The sequence below is a fragment of the Loxodonta africana genome, chromosome 13 (genome assembly GCF_030014295.1).
Source record: "Loxodonta africana isolate mLoxAfr1 chromosome 13, mLoxAfr1.hap2, whole genome shotgun sequence".
Taxonomy (NCBI): domain Eukaryota; kingdom Metazoa; phylum Chordata; class Mammalia; order Proboscidea; family Elephantidae; genus Loxodonta; species Loxodonta africana.
In genome coordinates this window covers 49,964,459-49,986,645 of record NC_087354.1, presented here as the reverse complement: position 1 = coordinate 49,986,645, position 22,187 = coordinate 49,964,459, and the positions used below count along the sequence as shown (strand labels likewise).

The 22,187-nt window shown below is 50.5% G+C and overlaps 1 protein-coding gene across 4 annotated transcripts in view; it reads right to left on the bottom strand.

Annotated features, from left to right (window-relative positions):
• The window catches only part of MEGF11 (multiple EGF like domains 11), a 259,064-nt gene that overhangs the window by 65,892 nt on the left and 170,985 nt on the right, over positions 1–22,187 (bottom strand). For all 4 annotated transcript variants that reach the window (XM_064267379.1, XM_010598051.3, XM_064267380.1 and 1 more), the window contains exons 5-8: positions 16,010–16,256; positions 14,680–14,800; positions 7,703–7,839; positions 2,387–2,599 (exon numbers count right to left, since the gene is read on the bottom strand). In XM_064267379.1, coding sequence (XP_064123449.1) covers positions 2,387–2,599; positions 7,703–7,839; positions 14,680–14,800; positions 16,010–16,256 — 718 coding nt within the window. The remainder of the gene's footprint in view (positions 1–2,386; positions 2,600–7,702; positions 7,840–14,679; positions 14,801–16,009; positions 16,257–22,187) is intronic.

Genomic DNA, 22,187 nt, shown 5'->3' with positions numbered 1-22,187 from the left:
ACATGCGTTAAAGACAGTAAAGCAAATAACCATCAATACTGGATGGACTGAGATTAGCGACGGGGACGGGGGAGTCCTTCCAGATTAATAATGCATCGAGGCCTCCTTCAGAAGAAGGGGAAATTATGCAGAGCTCAGTTGCTCAGGCAGGGAGGGAAGACAATAACTCTTTAATATGGGGGTTGCTTAAAGCTCTGTGGTGGGGACTCTCCCTGGTTTGGAGCGCAGCAGCAGCCTTGCTTCCTGTTCTTGAGAGGGTCCTTCCCCACCCTCCCAGCAGGGGTGGGGGATCCTGGTGCTACCCCCACCTGTGAAATAGGGACAGGCATCTGCCTTGTCCCTGACCAGCCATGCAGGAAGCCCAGAATTTAGAGTCTTAGAGCTCCGTTCCTGGTCTCCAGACCAAGCTAGATGTCACCTCCTCCAGGCGGCCTTCCCTGACCAGCTGTTACACTCTCCTTGGCTGCTTTCTGCATGCAGTCCTGGATCACAGTTACTTGGGTACATGTTGGAACCCAGCAGGACCAGCAACGTATCATATTTCATTAATTCTAAGATGCACTAAAAGCCCCCCTCCCCCTGACATTTTCACTGATATCGGGTGTGTCATACAATCAGTGGTACATCATGGTTCAGTTGACAGCATCTTCCTTTGATAGCAGTATATAAAATAAAGTTGTGCCTCACTACTGGTGTTGTTTTGTATTTGAAGATATATGGTAGACGGTGCTCAGTGTGTGTGAGTGTTCCAGGCCCGAGTTCGAGTTCTCGAGGACTGAACTGGTGCCGAGGGTGCCTCTGTTTCCTCCTCAAGGACTAGCCCTACAAGCATCAGCGATTGTTGAATGACTGACTGAATGTATGAATTATCAGGTCAAGTACAGGCCATGTCCAGAGGAGGACTCCCTCTGGTCAGCCTCCTTCCCTACCCTCCACCCTTGCAGTCAGCATCACCCAGCACTCAGCTCCAGGGACTGAGGTCTGTATCCATTGAAGCCCAAAATGCTTGCTGAGACACCTCTGCCTGCAGTGACTGCAGGCTCCTGCATGCTTTGTGGATAATCAAAAGCTAGAAATGAAGAGGAACCAGGCTAAGCCCTGGCAGTCCCAGAGACAGGGCTGAAAAATTGTCTGTCTGACCTGCGAATAGCGGTGGCACCCACTGCCCTAGCAGCCAGTCCTCTCTGAACTGTCCCCCAGGTCAAACGAGATCAAGGAGGCACACAGGAGGCTCCCCCTTCCCCTCCTCCCCGCCACCTTCACCACTGCAATAAAGGACTGTGGAGGCATTCATCTGGGGGCCAAAACAAACAAAAAAACCAAACCTGTTGCTGTCAAGTCCATTCCGACTCATAGTGACCACATAGGACAGAGTAGAATGGCCCCATAGGGTCTCCAAGAAGGGCCTGGTGGATTCCAACTGCCGGCCTTTCGGTTAGCAGCCAAGCTCTTAACCACTCTAACACCAGGTTAAGAGCTCTGGGGGGTGACAGCCTCATTTACTACCAGACGGCAGTGCCAGCTGGTGCGTGAAGCAGGCAGGGAAGGGAGCTGCGAGAGGCAGCCCAGGGCTGCACTGGCTCTTCTGGAAGCAGGGGTGGGGGCCAGCTTCTCCCAAGGGGTCCCCAAGCCCCAAGGACACACAGCAGAGGGACAGCTGGCCCCAAGCCGAGGCCCTGATGGAGGGTCTGCTTCTCCACCCTTGCCAGCATCACCTCCTCCCAAGTGTGACCAACAGATATGTTTCCAGGCATTGTCAAATGTTTTGTCGGGGGCAAACTGCCTGAGGTTGAGAACCACTGGTTGAACCCAACTTTCTAGTCCAGGGCCAGCTACACCGATTTTTAAGGTCCCTTCTAGTGCTGACCTTCTGTGGCTTCTGCTTCTGCCCAGGCGGCCATACTCTGGGCCCCTTGGGATTGGGGGGATGGGGGGTGGCTTAGTTAGATGCGGTGTGTGTGGGAGAAATGTTCTCCAGAACAATACTCCCAGAGCCTGTGGCACTCCAAGCCCCGCCACCCTAGGCGTCCCCGCTCTGTGTGCCCTGCCACACCTCGCCTGCTCCCCTGAGGACCCCAGGATCCCTCCTGCTCCTGTGTGTAGGGTCTTAGGTTGGCTCAGTTTCAAAGGCAGGCAGCCTGGTGCGGTGGACAGAGGCAGGAGGCCTGGGTTCTAGTCCTGGCTCTGGCTGTGTGGTCTCAGCTTCTCTTTCTGTTCATTAAAGTGGTTAGCTGAGCTGATTGCTGAGGCCCAGCTTCTTCTTCCCTCTGCCTGCATGGCTGTGCTGTTGGGCTGGGCTGGAGGTGAGGGACAGTGGCCTGAGAAGCCCCCTCTCCATCAGAGCCCACCATGTCCTTCCCCAGGCTCCCCTGTCCCCAGCTCGTACCTGATGGTGTTGTTGGCATCACAGGGGCAAGGCAAGGTACAGCCTGGGCCGTGCAGGCCTTCGGGGCACAGCCGCTCCTGGCAGTTCGGGCCCTTGTAGCCCAGCTCACACTCACAGGCACCCGAAGTGGGTGAGCACTGGCCCCCATTGTGGCAGTCACAGTGCTGAGAGCACTGGAAGCCGAAGGTCCCAAAGGGGCATTCCTCTTGGCACCTGTGGGAACAACAGAGAGGGACCGAGGCTGTGGGTGGGGCTCCCTTGCTTGCCCTTTACACCCACCAGCACGCCTCCAACCTTGGTTCTGGGTAAATCCTCCTCCCCCTCCTCTTTCCTCCTCCAGGAAGTATTCCGTGATTTGGCTCACCAGTCAGTTCCCTTCTTCAAGCCAGTCTCCTGAGCCCCCCAGCACTGTTTGTACTATCATATTTCATTGATTCTAAATCTGAAGTCTTTAAAATATATGTTAACATCTCTGAAATCAGGTAAGTCTTACAGTTGATGGCAGGCCATGGTTTAATTGTCAGTGTTTTTCTTTCTTAGTATGTAAGATAATTCCCCTTACCATGGGCGGCATCTCAGATTTTATGAAACACAGTCAGTTCATTTCTGCTCATTGTCTGTGAGTCTGTGGACAGGTGTCCAGGCTCCTTTGTCACACTGGGATATGTGTCTCCTCCATTTGTGTGGAATTGCCCCCTAAGTAGAAGAGGCCTTCTTTGTCATCAGATAGCGGAATCCCCCACATCAGGGGCCGTTCTGCCTTCCTTGGATTGGAGCACCCCTCAAGACAGGGGCTGAGACTATCCCGTCAGCCCATGAGCCACCAAGGATGAGGACTTCTTTGTGTCCTATCTCCACTGGGGTCTAACACTGAGAGCTCCCCACATAATGATAACTATTCCACTTCATAAACTGTTTAGGACGATTGGTTATGGACCCCCTGTGGGAGATTGTGACCCCCACTGGTGACCAGCCAGCCCTCTGAATGTGCCCCAGCCTCCTCCTTCCCCTACCTGTCCCTCCAACCTCAGCCAGCCTATAGTTGTTTCCGCCTGCCCGCACACCCATTGCCTTTGAGTCCATTCCGACTCATAGTGACCCTATAGGACAGAGTAGAACTGCCCCATAGGGTTTCCAAGGAGTACCTGGTGGATTCGAACTGTCGACCTTTTGGTTAGCAGCCAAACTCTTAACCACTATGCCACCAGGGTTTCCTTAGCTGTTTCCAGGGGATGCAAATTCATTGTCACAACTGGAGCCTGACTAATTATGAAGTAAATCGGGACAAAACCCCCAAACCAAACCCACTGCCGTTGAGTCAATTACAACTCTTAGCAACCCTATAGGACAGAGTAGAACTGGCCCATAGGGTTTTTGAGGCTGTAAATCTTTACGGAAGCAGACTGCCACATCTTTCTCCAGAGGAATGGCTGGTGGGTTCAAACCTCTGACCTTCTGGTTAGCAACTGAGTGCTTTAACCACTGTGCCACCAGGGCTCCTAGAAATGGGCAACTCCTGCATCCCAAAGACAAATGCAAACGCCCTGTGGACTCCGTGGGTTTGTATTATCCGTGTCCCGGCACTGCTTGGATGGGGTGGGTAACAGAAAACTACCTCTCAGCTCTCTGACATCACTTCCTCCTCTGTAAAATGGGGTGATAATAATAACAAAGCCTCATCAAGTCGTTTGAGGATTAAATAAGAGAATGCGTGAAGCTTTATACAGGTACATGATGCATGGCAAGGGCTCAATAAGAAATGGTAGTTATTACAATGATTATTGTTGATATCATAATTGTTATAACAGCCCATCTGACCTTCAGAGCTCAGATTCTGGCATATGTAAAGCTCAAAGGGAGAAATCTCAACATGTAACCGTTATAATCTTTGACCTGAGGGATTATAAGTATTTTTATTTTCGTAGGTTTTCTATATGTGTTCTATAATAATCTTAGGGGAAAAAGCAATAAAAGATGTTTTAAAAATATACAGCCCTAGCTTCTTTTTTAAATCTTGGAGGGTCATGGCTGGAACCAAATGCTCTTCTCCACAGATGGGACAGGAAGACCCGAGTGTGGGTGACTTCATGGCAGCCACTTGGGGTCTTGGGTGCCTGTGATGAGGCTGAATGGCCAGGCTCCAGGATGCTGTGAGGTCAGCCAGGGAGTGGGATTGGGGGGCAATCAGTGTTTTAGGGCACTAGCTTTGGCAACTCCAGATTAGGGTGACCCTATCTTTATTGCCCTTTGCCCACAATGGCAGGAAGAGGAAGAGGGCGGCTGGATCTGGCTTTGAGGCCCACCCCTCACAGAAAGCACTGCCATCTGTCCCCTCCAAGGGGCCACTGCGGCAAATGCACGGATCTGGTAGGATGGGGGCCCAGCAGGGATAATGATGGCAACAGACTCCATCCACCCCCCACTGTACCATAGAGGGGCTTCCAGCTGTTCAGCCCTGAAGCCTGTCTTCCACCCCTAAAGTAGCAGACATTCTCAATACCCTTACTTTGGAGCTGAGGAAGCTGAGACGCAGTGGTGAAGCGGTTGCTCTGTGCTCACACTGCCTGCACGCTCACACTGCCTGCACGTGCCTGAGACGACCCCAGATAGTCTCCTGACAAACGTTGGCTGCACTGTAACCAATCTGAGGCCTCATGAAGGGAAAGAGGGCAGAAAAGAGAAGGAGGAAGAGGAAGGAAGGAGGGGATGTCTGGAGAATGGATGGAAGGTGGATGACAGGAAGGAGGGGGAGAAGCAGGATGGGGCAGGAAGGGGTAAAACCGAGGCAGAAGGAGAGGACAATGAGCAGTTGAAGACCTAGATAATCATTAACTGAATTACCAGCCCCGTTCTGCCTGGAAAAGGAGCCCTGGTGGTGCAGTGGTTAAGTGCTAACCAAAAAGGTCAGTGGTTAGAACCCGCCAGCCGTTCTGCCGGAAGAAAGATATGGCAGTCTGCTTCTGTAAAGATTTACGGTCTTGGAAGTCCTATAGGGCAGCTCTACTCTGTCCTAGAGGGTCACTATGAGTCAGAATCAGCTTGACAGCAACAGGTTTGGTTTCTTGGTTTTTTGGTTCTGCCTCAGAATAGGTTTCCCCAGAAGTTACTGAGCTTAGCTGGCTGTAGATGTCTCAGACAACGGGGAGAAAACCCAGACCAGGAGAGGTTCCCCAGGAGACACCTCCTGATTCTTCTCCCTCTCACCAGCAGGACTGGGCCGAGCGCTGGACATTGGGCCCCCTCTGCAGGACACTTCCCCACTCCGCCATACTTACATGGTGCCTGATTCCACAGCCCCAGAGAAAGGACCTAGAGATGCAATATTGACAACCTAATCCATTTACATAATCGGTCCTTTTTTTTCCCTCCTCACAATTTAAACAACTTATTTATTTAGAGATCAAGCAACGACTGCTAATGAATTTTACACAAAGCACGCTAATAACGGGCCTGTGGAACAGAAGGGTAATCACAGCAGGAATTAGTTTTCTACTTAAACATCTTTCCTTTGCAACATATCAATCTAATGTGTCTGATATTGCCATTAACAACCAGATACATTGCTCAATTAAATTACAAAATGAGCTGCAAAGCCCTCGTTACGTTTCGTGTTTAATTTACACTGCTTTCTGCCTACCGGGAGAGGCCTGCATTATTACTCCTGCTCAACTTTAATAAGCTCGGTGATGATTTGGGGTGGGTTAATGCAGCTGTCACCTTCAAAATTAATGGAGGCAATTTTACAAAATATTAAACACCAGGCAGCCCATTTGGGTGGGAACCCAAATTCTACCGGCCCTCCTATCGTACTTTCCTGTGGTTCATTGGTAAAGCTCGCTAGAGGGCCCCAGTCTTTTGGGGTTTCTCTTCTGTCCCAGGATCATGGCAGGGCTCCAATATGAAGAGGGATTTTGAATCGTTTCTCCATTCGGGACATCTTGGCAGTGAAACTCAAGGCAGTTGATGAGTTAAGGTCTACTGGTGTTGAGTCTAGCTGGCTGGAGCCCGGGGCCCGCTCATCTCCAGAAACAAATGAGCTGTGTTCCTTCTCGTATGAAAGTGGAATGAAGTAAAGTTGTCCTGTCTGCTTTCGAGGTCTCCCTGGCTCCTGTCTCTGCTGGCCCGTCCTGGGAGCTTCCTTTTTTGCGGGCGATGTGAGGATGGGAAGGTGTGCTCAGTGCTTCAGGCCCCTCAAGGACCCAATCTCCCACCAGAGGTCAGGGAGGGATGGCACCCCGCATACCACCCTGTGTTCTATGCCTGGGAAGCTCCTGTAGGTGAACACTTGCTAGAAAAGGGATCTGATCTCAGAACTGGCTTACAAGACCTTGGGTAAGCAAGCCCAAGGCTAAAAACGGAAACTGTCTCTTCTGGACATGACAAAGGATGTAGGACTGATTCCAGCAAGAGCTGGAGGAGCGCTGATTACGCTGGTCAGAGCTGGAAGGACTTATTGGTCGACAGAGCCTCAGTCCCTGCTTCCTGATGTTACCTGGGCAGGGGTCACAGAGGGGTGGCAAAGAAACATTCCTCTCACCTCACCTTGTCTAGCCAGAGTAACAAAATCCAGGGGCCAAAAACGAAACATGGATCCTATGGAACTATGATCCAGGGTGTGAGCCTCTACATCACTACTCTCTGCGCAAAGAGACACGCGTGGCTGAGGGCTGAGGATGAGAGGGTGGAGACTTGGCCTGAGTCCTGTTGGCACATGTCCTCCTCAATCTCTGAATTCCCCTCCCTCCTCCACAGTGCCCACACCATCCTCATGGCTTACTTCCTCCGTGTGCAAATGTGCGCATACGGTCAGTTCTCAGTTTCGTGTTTTGTGGATTATCCACTCTGCAAGGTTGTTGGGACTCCAGGACACTGGTGCCTCATTCAGTCTGCTCTCAGACCGCAGGCCTTCACAGGATGCAACCTGACGCCAGTATCCTTTGGGCAGAACTCTTATTGGAAGAAAAATCCGCTGCTGGGAGAAATCGTGCAAAATGCGTGAACTGATTTTGCACTCTTTTCTCCTTGGGATTATCTGTGCCATGGACCCCCTGCACACTTCCCTCCCTTAGGTAAGTCCAGGCAAGCTTGAGGCTTGGGCAGCTGGGCTGGGGGAGGGGCTGTGCTCTGCAGGCTGAGGGTGAGGAAGGATGAGTTGATAAATCTCCCTGGCAAGAGGCCTCAGAACGCTTTCTGAGGAAGGAGCCAGGACGGCTGGCAAAGAGAATGCGGTGGGCCGGTACCTTAGCTGTTATATGCAAGGCTGTGGTGAACATTAGCAATGGGAACAACAAGGATAATGGTCACACCCATCCTTACCTGTCACCCATGTATCCGGCTGTGCAGTGGCACTGCCCAGTCACGTGGTCACATTGCCCTCCATGGTGGCAAGGACAGTCCTGGCTGCAGTTCTGGCCAAACGTCCCTGGTGGGCAGGGCTGGGCACATACTGCTCCCTGAAACAGAGGAGGGAGACACACATGGGTGGTGGTCCTGAGGTGCCATCCTAGGGCCCCACCCTCCTGGGCGGGGCACAGAAGCTATGGGCCCCGGGACCCATTCCCCCAGTGGAAGCCTAGAAAGAAGCCTAAAAGCAGGATATCAAAGCACCCACTTTACATGTGGGGAGACCAAGGCCAATTTGCTCATTCAATTATTCAATACACATTTAGTGAGTGTCTACTGTATAGCGGGCACTGTATTAGATACCAGGGATAAAAAAAAATACGTAAGACTTGATTCCTGTCCTCCCAGTCTGCTGAGGGAGACAAACAAGAAAACAGATAATTGAAGTATAAAATAAAGCATGAGGGAAACCCAAGAAGAGGATTCTGATTAAACATGGTGGTCTGGAAACATACATTTATCTCTGCTTCTTTCCCAATCCCAGCTAACATAAGAATAAAGGGGGGCGGGGAGATAAAAACCTACAAGGACAAAAGGAAAAGGAGAGGAGACCATAATGGATAAGAGCCGTCACATTTTGGAAGATGGAAAAGCAGACAGAGGAGTAATAACTGACTTAGGTTTCTGCTTTCTCAGCAACGCTAAGGGCCTACAAAGGGAGTGTGGGAAGACATCAAGATGCGGGCTTCTTAAGTCCTTCCGTAACCTCAGAAAAGCTCAGGAATCGGAGACATCAGGGCCCTCTGAGGCCAAGATGCAGGTGTGGTAAAAACAAGAGGACTGTTTGAAAGTTTATAAAAGAGGTAATTAAAACCCAGATCTCTCCCTCCCCAATCCCCAGCTTCAAACAGCCAAGTGACTTCCCAGCCCCAAGTCTGGCAGAAGACTAGTGGTTTACTGTCCGAGGAGCTGAGCTGACCCATATAGGCTTCGGAGGATGGAGTGACACCCAGCACAGCTGAGAGTGGGGGTGCCATGTTGAGATGGAGGTCATGTGGAACTCTGACTGCTGAATGACCAGAACCTCCACTCTCTTCCCCAGCTCAGCTCCCGGAATGCTGACTGCCAGGCTATACTCCTTTGGCAAGAGTCCTTTCTGGGGAACCTTGATGAGCTCAAGAGGAAAGATCTACAGATACTGACATTTGAGGGTCCTGTCAGTCAACAAGCCTGGCATGGTCCCCCAATTTCAGGCTTCAATTAGTTTTCTGAGGGTCATTGGATACTCGAAATAAGGTTCGGCATGAGAGATGAAGACCAAAATGAACAAAGGAATGCAGGGAAAAAGGAGCTGTGCAGGAAACTATGGTAACTTCAAAGAAAGAAAAACCCTATTATAATTAAAAATGAATATCCTTAAAAAAAAATTTTTTTTTTTTTTTAGGTAGTTATAAAAGAGATACTGCATCGAGAAAGACTGGAATAGAAGAATGGCTTCTGGATGGTTGTCCCAAGTTAAAAACAAAATTAAAAAACCCAAATCGAGAGATTTCCTGATACGTCTGACCTTACTGAGAGGATTTTCAAAGTTCTGTCAAAATTTTGGGGATAAATTGGTAATAATACATGTGAGAACATATTAACATAAACATAAAGAATGATTTAACCACATATTGTAAAATAACTCCATTGGGAGTTTGGGGAAAAGTACTCCGTGTGTGTGTGTGTGGGCGGGTGGGTGGGTGTGTGGGTGTGTGTGTGTGGGTGGGTGTGATGGAGCCAATTCCTAGTCTTCTGTAGTAGGGCATCAATAGATAATGATGCTTAAAATGGAAAAGTCAGGAAATGGTAGTAAGTCATGTTATGTAGAAATATGGACGGACACCTAAAGGATTCTAAAGTGGCTGCCTTTGGGGAACGGAATTTGTGAGTGGGCAGAGTATTAGTGTTCCATCTATCTGTCTGTGTGTCTACTTTCAGTTTTAGCCTCGTGGTTTTACGTAACTTTTAAAGGTGTACATATAAATTTTGAATTTTTATCAAAGAGAAATCTGAACTTGCTCTTGCGGCCCTTCTACCCTCTCACACACCAGAGGTAATTATTTCTGTCATGGAGATTGAAGATTATCCCACAGTTAATCAATTAGTTCAACACACAATTATTAAGCACCAATAATTACCAGCCTTGAGGAAGCTAGTTCAGTCAGGAAAATACTGCTGGGTCAGAGTCATATTTCAAGATCACCGAACTTACTAGTAATGAATTGAGTGGGAGGGCTTTTAGCCCAGATTTCTCCTCTACCCACATAAGTCAGGGTCTGCGTGTGCGTTGTGTTAGAGCCAATTTCTGTTCTTCTCCAGTAGGACGTCAACAGATAATGATAGTTAAAATGGAAAAGTCAGGAAATGGTAGGAAGTCATGTTATGTAGAGATACGGAGGGACACCTAAAGGATTTGAAGTGAAGTAAGGATTGAGGGGGTCGGAGACAGCAGCGGACAGTGAGATGAGAGTGTACGTGAGGAGAAGGGAAGAGAAGACGCTCAGATAGGGGTTCCTCCTCCTCCTGGAGGGGTTGGGGTTAGCCCAAGCACAGCAGGGATCCGTCTTTCTCACTGTTGCCCATAAGATCTAGGGATTCTTGAGGAAAAAGAAGTCTTTCTGGCCTCTATCTGAGTCAGTCACCTACAATCTTGGGCTAGACAAGAATACTCTGATCCCAAAAATACATATGAACCATCTCGAGGGCCTGTGCTTTATGCCCTCCACTCCCTCATTCCCAAGCAGTGTGGCCCTCACGCATGTGCACGCACACATACACACATACCCATGCACACGCACACTCACACATATACACACACATACTCTCTCTCACACACACACCCTCACACACATGCACAGGCTGCAGATGCCCCTTCTCCACACTTCTGGGACTCAACCCTGATGCCCCAGGAAGTCAGTAGGAAGGTTTGATGCATGTAATGCTTCCTCCCAGCATTCCCTGGGGAAGTCAACTGTTCCTGAAACTTTTCGGGCAGGTAGCCAAGTACCTCTTTGAACCTCTGCTCAGGATTCTCAAACTACGGGCACCCAAATTCCCTCTCCAGGTCTCCCCTTGAACCTGAGGTCCTGGGAAGTCCTACTGCCTGGTATGGTAGACTCAAAGTCAGGACTTCGGCCAAATCCCAGCTCTGCCTCCTCCCAGATGGCTGACCTGGGACAAGTCACGTGACCATTCTGAGCCTCAGTTTTCTCATCTATAAAGGGAAGTAGCAATGACCTGTCTCCCAGGTGGCTGTGAAGATAAAGTGACGTTAGAGATGTGAAGGAACCTGTAGGTGCCTTACAGAGAGAGCATTTCTATTAATATTACCTAAATCCAGCTGACACCTGATGAGGCAGCATGTGGAGGGAGCCTGCATAGCCCGGGACTGAGAAGAGCAGAGGAGAAGCACACACCTACTGTTGGCTGGAAGGGCAGCCTTGTGAGGAGCAACAGGGCGAGGGAGCAGGCAAGGAAGTGTCAGCTCACGAGAGGGCTGTGCCTGATGGTTCCTCTCTGGCTCTGTGGTCAATTGAGTCTGTCTCCAAGGGGAATGGGATCTTGGGCTGAGTGACATCTAGAAGGTTGGAGATGAGGGTGAGGCGACAGTCCTGCTTGTGTCGGAATTAGTTAAACCAAATGAATTTGTCAAAACCTGGAAACCAGCTACACTTAAGAGGACCATGGCTAATTAGAGCACAAAAAAGGAGAAGGCCAAATGGTGAAAGGCCTTAAAGTCAGGCCAATTTGCCTGGAGAAGAGATAACTCGGCCTCTTCAAACATCTGAAGGCATTTCTAATTATCATGTGTCCCAGGATGGCATGGACGTCCTCAATCAGCCCTGAACAGGGTTGGTGTGGGTGCTGCCAAGGTGATCTAAGCCACAGGCTGGGGTGCGGGGCTCCATGAATCATCCAGTCATTCCATCCAATCATCTATGATTCTGCAGGCTCAGCTACAAACACTGTTGTCTGGTCCTCTGTGGTAGCTGGTCCTATTTCCATCTCCTCTGTCCATTCTCTCTTCAGTTCAGTTTTTCCCTTTGAGGTATGTGTGTATGTGTGTGTATGTGTATACACACACTATAGCCAGCCTCCACCATCACACTGGGAGCACCTAAGGGGGGGTCAATCACATCTCCTCCTACCTCCCCATCTGTCTGCAGCGCTCACGCTCATTAAACTACTCACATTTGGTTTCTCTCTTTTGAAAGGTCTCAGTGCTTAGAAAAAGAGGGAAAATAAGTCCCCAGGCTCTTTGCGAAGGCCCCTCCTGGAAGGGCTCACCCCAGCTGGGTGAGAGGAATGTCCTACGGGCACATTCGGGGCCTGGTGGTCAGGAATCCCGGAGGAGTGGCTGGAAGGGCCAGAGTTCCTGGTGGGTCCTCTCCAGCTCTGCCCAACCTGCCAGTCCTTAGGGGAGCTGCATGGTGTGCATCAATCCTGTGCTTTAGATCTCTGAGTGGGAAACTGCATGGCTGAAATCACACGGGGCCAGCAGAGGATGATAAAGGGGGTGACCTTTCTCCCCGGCACCCTCTCCTTGGCTCCAGCTGTCCCTGGGAGGAGCCTCAGGCTTGGACTGCAGCTTCATTATACCATGACTCTGCACGCACGCGGGGTATTAATAATTCATACAAATCTGCAAGTTAAATGCTCTGTCAAAAATAGAAATGCAATTGTCTACAATAAAATTAAAAACATAAAGTCCCCAAATCCAAAGACTTCTATCGATCGCGTTTCCTGTCATCTGGGAGGACGAATCTCTCACTGTGTTGGGGAGAAAAAATAATTCCCTCCATGTGCTGGCTTCTCCCTACCCCTTGTGGACCACAAGCGTCCCTCAGTCTCTCCAGGGAGGCTTCACACTTGGCCTGCCTCCAGCCTTGCTCTCCCCCCATCACATACTGATCCCACCTTCCTGTCCTACTGCTACCTTGGAGGCCCAGGCTGCCCAGGGGTGGGTTTCCGGAAGCTGGCTAGAAATGTGAGGGCTTTTCCTCCCCCGAGAGCAGTGGCAGCAGCCCCTCTGTCTTCCGCAGAACAGGGCTGGGATTTAGGAGTCAGGGGACCTGGATTCTAGCTCCACCTCGGCCGTAACCTGGGGACTTGGGGACATCACTTACCTTCCCTGGGACTTGGCTTTCTCATCTGAGAAGGGAAGTTACTGACAACCCCAAACAAAAAAAAACCCCCAAAACCAAACCCACTGCCGTTGAGTTCACTCCAACTCATAGTCAGACCCCATACCAACCCTACAGAACAGAGTAGAACTGCCCCTTGGTATGTAATTTCTATGGAAGCAGACTACCAAATCTTTCGCCCTCAGAGGGGGTGGTGGGTTTGAACTGACAACCTTTCTGTTAACAGCTGAGCACTTAACCACTGTGCCACCAGGGCTCCTTACTGACAACCCAGTGGTGTTCAACCCTCTCTTACTAGACTCTCAATATAAACCCATATATAGACTCTTAATATAGAGAATAAACTAAAACAGAGAGGCAGCATGGGGAGGGGGGTTGCCAGAGCCCTAATTATGGGGCCCCCCGTCCCCTTCTCCACCCTCAAGGAACCCTGGGGTTCTGTGAAACACAGAAGGCAATCCCACGGCCTTGATCAATTACTTTCAAATGCAGACTTGCACACAGGGCTGGCTGCCTCAGAATCACCTGGGGAGCTTATTAAAAATAGAGCTCTCTGGGCTCTAGAAGGTCTTGGGTTGGGCCTGAAAGTCTGTATTGAACACCTCCCTGATGGACGCTGGTGCACAGCCAGGCTTGGAGACTGTGGGACTGGATGATCCCCAAGGCCCTTTCCTGCCCTTTCTGTACCTGAGTCAATGGGCCCTTCAGGCGTCGCTCCTGTCTGCCCCCTGTGATCTCTGCGTGCACAGCCTCCCGAAACATCCTGCTCCTGCTCAGCAGCCCTGTCCTCTCTGGCTCTGTGCAGCCTCAGGCCCCTGAGGAGGCAGCCAGTGATGTCACTGAGCCTCCCCTGAAACACTGGATCACTGGAAAGTGAGAGGCTGGAATGCAGCCTCAGCCTGCCCGCTGATTCTGAGCAGCTTGGGCCTGCAGGGGGCAGCGTTGGGTGGAACATGTTGGTGAAAATGAGGCTTGTGGGTCATCCAGGAGTGTGAAACAAGCAACTGTAGAGCACTTCAGAGCTTGCAAAGCACTTTTGACACGGGCTGCTTCTGAGCATCCCACCAACCACGGGAGCTATGCAAGACAGGGGTTTCTGTTGTTACTTCCATTTTGCAGATGAGGAAATAGATGACCAGAGTAGTTGAGGACTTTTTGCAGAGTCAGCAGGGATGTGAGACCTGAATATAGGCCTGTGAGGTTATAAATCCTACCCCCGTTTCTAACAGAGGTTGTGAGACCTGGACTGACTGGGGCTGCATCAGAATCACCTGGAGCACTTGTTAAAGTATGGATTTGCCTACGCATCCCTCCGCCCCCAGACCCACAGCAGCAGAACGTGTGCGTGCATGTGCGCGCCGGGAGTGGAAGCTGGCAATCTGAATTTCTGTAAGTTCAGGCGGTCCATACTCTGCTGTTTCCCCTCCTGCCCCACCCCCTATACCACAGACTTTCTGCCACATCAGGTACAGAGCCCATGGCAGCTCAAAGACAGAGCCAATCTTATGGGAAGGATTCAACTCCTTTGTACATGAGGGACCACAGGCTCAGAGAGGTTAAGTAACTTGCTTCAGGCCACACAGCACTTAGATGGCAGACCTGGGATTCAAAGCTGTGCCCACGGTACCCCTGACAGCATCTAAGGATGCCCTGTGACCATAAAATGGGGACAGAGTATTCAGGGTGGGAGGGGAATTCAGCCCATGGCTGCTGGATGTGTAGACCTTTCACAGTGCCCCATCCAGATCCTGCAGGCCCACCTACCGTCCAGCCTGGGGGGCAGGCACACTCGCCAGTAATGTGGTGGCAGGTGCCCCCATTCTGGCAGGGGCAGCGCAGCTCACAGCGAGCCCCATGGCTCCCAGGTGGGCACAGCTCCTCGCAGCTACATGGAAAAAGCAAAGGTGTTAGACGTTGCAGGGTTCAGGTGAGGTGTCAGGGCCCCAGGGCTGCCCAGGAATTAGTGAGTTCAGTCAGTGTGGACTGTGTGAGGCACAGGGTCAGTGAGTCCTGCTCCTGGCAGGAGGGAATTGAAATGCACCTGGGCCAGTACTTGTGGGTCGACTTCAGTGCTCTCGGTGTAAGGAAGGGTGTTCTTCTGGGGAAGAAAGGCTGAGGAAGGCCTCCCGAAGAGAAAGATGTTTTACTGGGCCTTGAAGGCGAAGTCAGTTTCACCAGGAGGAAGGGCATGCCACACAGAGGGAACAGTGTGAGCAAAGGCACTGAGAGGTGGACATGGATCCTGCCTTCAAGACTCTACCTAGATTCAGAGATGGGGAGAATCTGGCATGGGCCCATTCTGGCTCTGGAAGGCTCCCAGCTACCAAGCCAGGCTCATGTGCAGGGACGGGGCCCTGCTGAAGAACAGGGAAGGATTTGCATGGGGTCTTGGCCTTGTGCCTTAACCCAACAGCCGTGGCCTCCTAGGTCCTGGGAGCTGGCTAAGCATCCGGGAAGGGAACACCTTCAGTCAAGAGGTCTCTATGGCCAGAGTCCTTGTCCCCCTCAGGACCTAGAGCTGTTGGGGAGGCCACACAGCCTTCCACAGGCTTGCCTCTGAGGGGGTCTCAACTAAGGAGCAGCCTGGAAGGTTCACTGTCAAATGGCCTCTTCAGGGAACTGGAGTTAGAGGCTCTCTGGGCTCTGAGGAGAAGGCAGAGAAGACGGACAGGCACAGTAAACAACCCAAGTCTGTTCCCGATATCTGCCCAGGGCTCCAAGTTGCCTGGAAGGGTCAGGCCCCCCGTGAGGAGGTGCATCTAAGGAGATTTCCAAGGTAAAGTCTTGTGCCAGGTGCTGGGCCTCTTCCCCGACAAGGGAGGGCCTCCTGGGGGAGTTTGATCAGCGTTTCTGGTCTTGGAAGCGCCCAGCCATGTGAAATCTTAGGTTAGACCAGTTGTCGTGGGGCCTGGATGGCGGAGATCTGAGGCCACCCAAACTTGGGGTCGGAATGCAAGAGCTTCTGCAACTAGGTCAGCCGGGACCCTTCTGCTCCCACCACCTTGCCCACCCACAAGAAGCTCAGCAGCGGTGAGAGCGGGGGTACCCGCCCGGCCCCGCCCCTCCCGCCCGGCCCCGCCCCCGCTTTACTCACTAAACGCCGGTGTAGCCAGGCGCGCAGAGACACTCTCCGGTGCGGGGGTCGCAGCTGGCGCCGTGACGGCACTGGCACGGCAGCTGGCAGCCCTTGCCGTGAGTGCCGGGCGCGCAGAGCTCCTCGCAGCGCCAGCCGCGGAAGCCGGCGGCGCACACACAGGCGCCCGTGATGGGATTGCACAGGGCGCCGTTCTGGCACTGGCACCGGTTGCTGCAGTGGGGGCCCCAGTGGTCGCTGTCGCAGCCTGCAAGAGAGGGGACGGTCAAGTCTAAGGGGCCTCAGCTGCCTCTCCTTGGGAGGGGGACTCGGAATCAATGCCCATGAGGCCTTTCCACCTCTGCCTCCCTCCTACCTGGATAGCAGGCAGCAAGGGGTGTCTAAGGGGAAGACTTGGGGCGTCATAACTTCCATCTGCTCTTCCACCAAGCCACCCCGAAATCATACAAGCTAAGAGACAGAGGAGGCTCGTTTCCCCAACGCAGCTTCACAACCATCTCCCAGTTCAGGCCATTTCCTTCCAACCAAATGGCTGCCTGAAGCCTGCTCTCCTGTACTGAAATTCTGGAGCCGACCTGTCTACCTCCCTTTGCCTTGGCTAAAAATAAAATCTTTCTCGGTTGGCCATTGGTCTTTGTTTAATTCAGCCAAAGCCCTTCTGTGGGATCCGCAACCCCTCTTCTCTGCTCCCTCCTCCACTTCTTGGTGCCTCGCCAGTCTAGTCCAGCTCCCATCTTCTCTGTCTGTCCCTCCTCTTTCTCTCTGCCCTACACTCAAGGATTTTGTCCCTTCTTGCATCTCACTCTCTGAGAACATTTCTTCTCATTCCCTGGGCCTCCCCTGGCTCCCTGACTCCAGTTCCCTGTCACCCTTTCCACCTGTCTCAGGCTTCTTTTCCCTTTCAGTAACACCTCCTCCCTCAGGCTGCTTCATCTTCAGTTCAATTTCATTACTTTCCAAGCAGCCAGCTTCAGAAGGGGCAGGATAAAGAGGTGACAGACAGCCTTCAAGGTCTTTACATGTAATTAAGTGTTTCAAAGACTGATATCTGAGACCGATTTTCAGAAATTCACACTATGGCTGCGGCTGTGGAAAGGGACTGAATGGCCCACTCAGAGCTCCAGGAAGGTCACCCAACCTGTTTCCACCTCCCACTCTAACCCTCACCTGATGCATAAACAACACAGGATAACAGGATGCCCTCAAACTATAGCCTCATCACTTGCACTCTGGGGTAGGGGCGAGGTGTGGAGTTCAGGCACCCACCGGCACATACAATGCTCTCGGAGAAGTTCAGTGGAAGGAGAAGTTCAGTGGAAGGGAAGATTGCTCCCAGCTAAGATCAAGCACGGATTCCTAGATGGATCTGGATTGGGCTTTGAAAGATGTCTTACTTGTCTGTCTGATAGGGTAACTAGCCATCCTGGTTTCTCCAAGATTGTTCTGGTTTTAGCAGAAATTTCCAGAAATTCCTCAGGCCTGGACAAACAAGGATGGCTATTCAACATACTGCTTGAAGACATGCAGATGACCAGTCGACCTCTGTCCCCCAGCGATTCTGGGGTTTAGACACTCAGAGAGGAAAGGGCATGGGGGAATGGGGTTGGGGCAGGCATTTTTGGGTAGGCTCTATATGAGCAAAGATACAGTGGCATTCAAGTATTGTATCTGTATAAGAGTGCAAGGCTCGAATGCAACCAATGAGTATACGAAATCTTTGGGGTCTAAAGGGTTGGGGAAGGCATCACTCCATCAGCCCCATCAACACCCCGCCCCCACATGTGTGCCTCTCACTTACTGACCAGGGTCAAGTGGTCAATGATAGCTGCCCATTATCCTTTAGCAGACAGAACCACCCTGGACCTGGAATCCTAACCACCCTATCTTGGTTCACCCCTTCTTCATCTGCAACCCAAATAATCACATATACAACTCGAGTTGCCAAGTTGTAAGTGAACCACACCCCGCACTGGGAAAAATTCAGCCCAGTTTTAGTTACAATCTCTACCCACACTGAAAGAGGCTCACAGGACTGAGATAGACTCAGTACCTAACAGTCCAGCATCTTTCACCCCACTCTCTCCCCAGGACACACGTTCAGTAATGGAAAGACTAGCAAAATTACTTACTATGCTATTTCTCTCTTTTTGTTGCCAAGCACATGTAGTTAAACTCACCTAAGTTTAATACATATGATACAATTTCTTTGAAATAATAATGACAGTCACATTTTAAATGTTTACTATGTGCTAGCTGGAACCCTGGTGGCACAGTGGTTAATAGCTCGGCTGCTGACCAAAAGGTTGGCACTTTGCATCTACCAGCCGCTCCTTGGAAATCCCATGGGGCAGTTCTACTCTGTTTTATAGGGTTGCTATGAGTTGGAATCGACTCTATGGCAATGGGGTTTTTTTGGTTATGTGTCAGGCACCATTCTACAAGTTTTACAAACCAAACCAAACCCGTTTTCACTGAGTCAATTTTGACTCATAGCGACCCTATAAGACAGAGCAGAACTGCCCCATAGGGTTTCCAAGGAGCGGCTGGTGGATTCAAACTGCCGACATTTTGATTGGCAGCTGTAGCTCTTAACCACTGCGCCAGCAGAAGTTTTATATACACTATTAAAATTTAATCCCCTTAATAACCCTGTGAGTTAGGTTTTTATTATTTCTCCATTTTACAGATGGAGAGGTAAAGGGTCAGGGAGGTTAAGTGATTGCCCAAAGTCATAGTCAAGGACAAGCCCAGGTCTTCTGACTCTAGCTTGCTCCACTGCATGTACTGGGACACTTACTACAGGATGGTTACCAGGAGAGAGACTGAGAGCCACTACTGGGGACAGAGTGGCAGATGCAAAGCAAATGGCAGGGACACTATGGAGACTGGACACTTCCTCTCCGCTCATCACTGACAACAACCCGAGGATCCAGAACAAGGGATTTCCTTAATTAATTAGGGCTACAGTTACTGACCTGAGACCTTGCCTCCACGATAAATCCTTGGAGTCCAAATCTAGTTTGTCCCTGGTGCATTCCAGGGCATACAGTTACCTGTCACTTATCAGAGGTGATCTCCGTTCCCTTCTGGCACAGCCAAAAAACTGTAGGAAGCAAAACTGTGACTCTGATAACGAAGTCAGAATGTTGTCATAAAGTCCATGAACTTGGACTTTATGACAAGTGACTTGGGTGCTTTCATTCTTCCACTCGTCCATTCAACTAGTCCCTGGGCTGTACAAATGGTTAATGTGCTCGGCTGCTAACTGAAAGGTTGGAGGTTTGAGTCTGCTCAGAGGCACCTCAGAAGAAAGGCCTGGCAACCTACTTCCAAAAATCAGCCATTGAAAACTCAATGGAACACAGTTCTACTCTGACACTCATGGGGTCTCCATGAGTTGGAATTGGCCAGAAAGTGTCCTGCCCTCCTGGAGTGTACAGTCTAGTGGGGACAGAGATGCTGGAGCAGCATTTTGTGGTACACAGTGAAAGTGCTATAACAGGTGCTGTCAGGCTGATACAGAAGCACATAAGTGGGTCTGAACCCAGGTGGGGGGCTAGGGAAGACACTCTCAGAGAAGACACTAGAGGGAGAAGTGGGGGTGGAGAATGCTTCTAGGCAGAAAACATTACATATGTACAAACTTGGAGTGAGAAAAGCATGACATGGGAGAGAAAATGAAAACAAAAAAAATTCTGTGTGCCTGGAGTGTAGGCTTTAAGGCAGAACAAGATATGAGGCAGGGCCCCAGGTCCAGAGGCTTGGTGAGCGTGCTAAGGGGCGCGGACTTCATACAAGGGCAGCGGGAAGCTGTGAACATGCTTTCAGCAGAGGACTGACATAAGTGGGTGTGGCCACAGGAAGAGTACTCTGGTGAGAACAGATTTGAGGGAGTGGAATCAGGGCGGGGGGGAGGGGGGATGGGGGTTGTGGGGAGGGACCAGGCTGGGAAGAAGGGATGGCGGGGAGCACTGTTGTAATAGGAAAGAGATAGAGGGAGACTTGGCTATCAGCATCGAGGATGGAGAGAAGCAGACAGATCTTGGTCACTGATGGGCTGTTGCGGGGAGGAAGAGGAGAGACTGAGGAATGCCCCCCCAGCTCTGGCTTAGGCAGGTGGGTAGACATTGGTGTGACACTCTTTGTGGGTAACACAAGGGGAAGAGGAGAGTTTGGGGAGAACAGAATGAGGTTAGTTTGGAATTCAAGTTTAAGGTGTTTACCCATAAAGAGTGTGGCACTAATGTCTACCCACCTGCCTAAGCCAGAGCTGGTGGGGTTCTCTTCCTGCCCCCAATACCACATCAGTCACCAAGTCCTTGCTGATTCTATCTCATAAATACACCCGGAATCCATCTGCTTCTGTCCATCCTCAACGCCATTAGGCATGGCTCCCTCCATCTCTTTCCTATTACAACAGTGCTCTCCACCGCCCCCCCGCCAAGTGACACCTAGGAGCCCTGGTGGCACAGTGATTAAGCACTCAGCTGCTGACCAAAAGGTCGGTGATTTGAACCCACCAGCCGCTCTGTGGGAGAAAGATGTGGCAGTCCGTTTCTGTAAAGATTTATAGCCTTGGAAACCCTATGGCGGCAGTTCTACCCTGTCCTCTAGGGGTCGCTAGGAGTCGGAATTGACTCGACAGCAATGGTTTTTTTTGGTTTAAGGACCATCTAGGAAGGCGTTCAAACGCCATTCACTCTTAATGTAAATGCTGGTCTGTTAAGCCTGACAACCTGGCTCCTCAGACCACAGATCGGTGTGTATCCACACGTGTATGTTTGTGTCTGCGTGTGTGTATGCGTGTTTTGGGGGCTACTAAAAATATGTAGCAAAGCTCTATGCCAAGCAAGAAACCATAGAAATAAACAGAAAAAAATGTGGACTAAAAAAGCTAAGCAACTTGGGCTATTAACATGGGTGCAAATAGCCCTTTACACCCACATTGACAGGAAGAGGTTACATTCAATTTAGAATATTCTGATTAAGGAATCAGGGATGTGTGTAATCCGTTCTAGAGAAATTTCCCCCCAGAGTAATTAAATGGAAAAAAAAAAAGTTAGGGTTCACTGGGGTAAGCTTCAGCTATCTAGACAATCCACTTAAAAACACCTCATTCCCCAGCACTGACAGAGAAATGAGGCAGTGAGTCAATTATCTACCCTGCTCAAGGTGAATAAAAACTATCATCATTATAATTACAACAGGACTTTGCATTCTTTTGCAGACAATCTCAAACTCTTTCCAATTTGGCCTTGGAATGTCATTCCCTCCCCCCACCCCCCGCTTTTTTTCCCTCTGTTACAGACTCTTCTTCCTAATTATATTTGGCTTTGGCTGATTTTTCAAGTGGGTGTATTTTCTCTGGGCAGCTAGTGAGGGTTGAAGGGGCATCCAGGGGTGTGTGGCCTGGCTGGTTCTAGTCTTTTAAGGTGGGCAACTTGCCACCCCCTTTTCTTCTCCCCCTGATATATCCCTCTGCTGACCTCTTCAGATTTGGGGGAACAGGCCTAGTGTGTTTCTGGCTCCCCCATCGCCTGCCTCAGCCCTGTGGTGCCAGCCAGGGCTGGCCTTCACCACTGACGTGGTTTTTTAATTTCTAACTGTGGTTGACTGAGCAGTTACTATGTGCCAGGCAACAAGATAAAGGCGTAAAGTGGATTTTCTCATTTAATTCTTGCAATGATCCATTTGCAATGAATGCTATTATAATCCCATTTTTCAGATGAGGAAACAGAGGCCCAGAGAGGTTAAGTAACTTAGACAAGTTCACACAGCTCAGGAGCAACTAGGGGTCTAAACTCCTAAATCCCTGCTGCCCTGTTGGGTGTGGTCTGTTGTGGAAGGATGGGGGAAATGTGGGATGCTGGCAGCCAGCCTGGGCTTTAGCAGCCACCTCGGATAATCCACAAAGCCAGGAGAGAATAGAGGCTCATTTTCCAGCAACACCTTATTCAGGGATTGGTTTATGTGTGAACGGTGGTCCTAGGTCCCGGGTTTTCAACAACTGGCCCTATTTCCATAATTTTAGTCTTTTCAGTTAAGATAATTTATTAATGGCACAACGGAATATGCTTTTTGACCTTTTCTCCATTAAGAAAAATAATTTGGCCAGCTGTTGTTATTTAAAATCACTGCTTTTATACAAGCAGACTTAGGTTTCTTGTGTCTAGTCTGC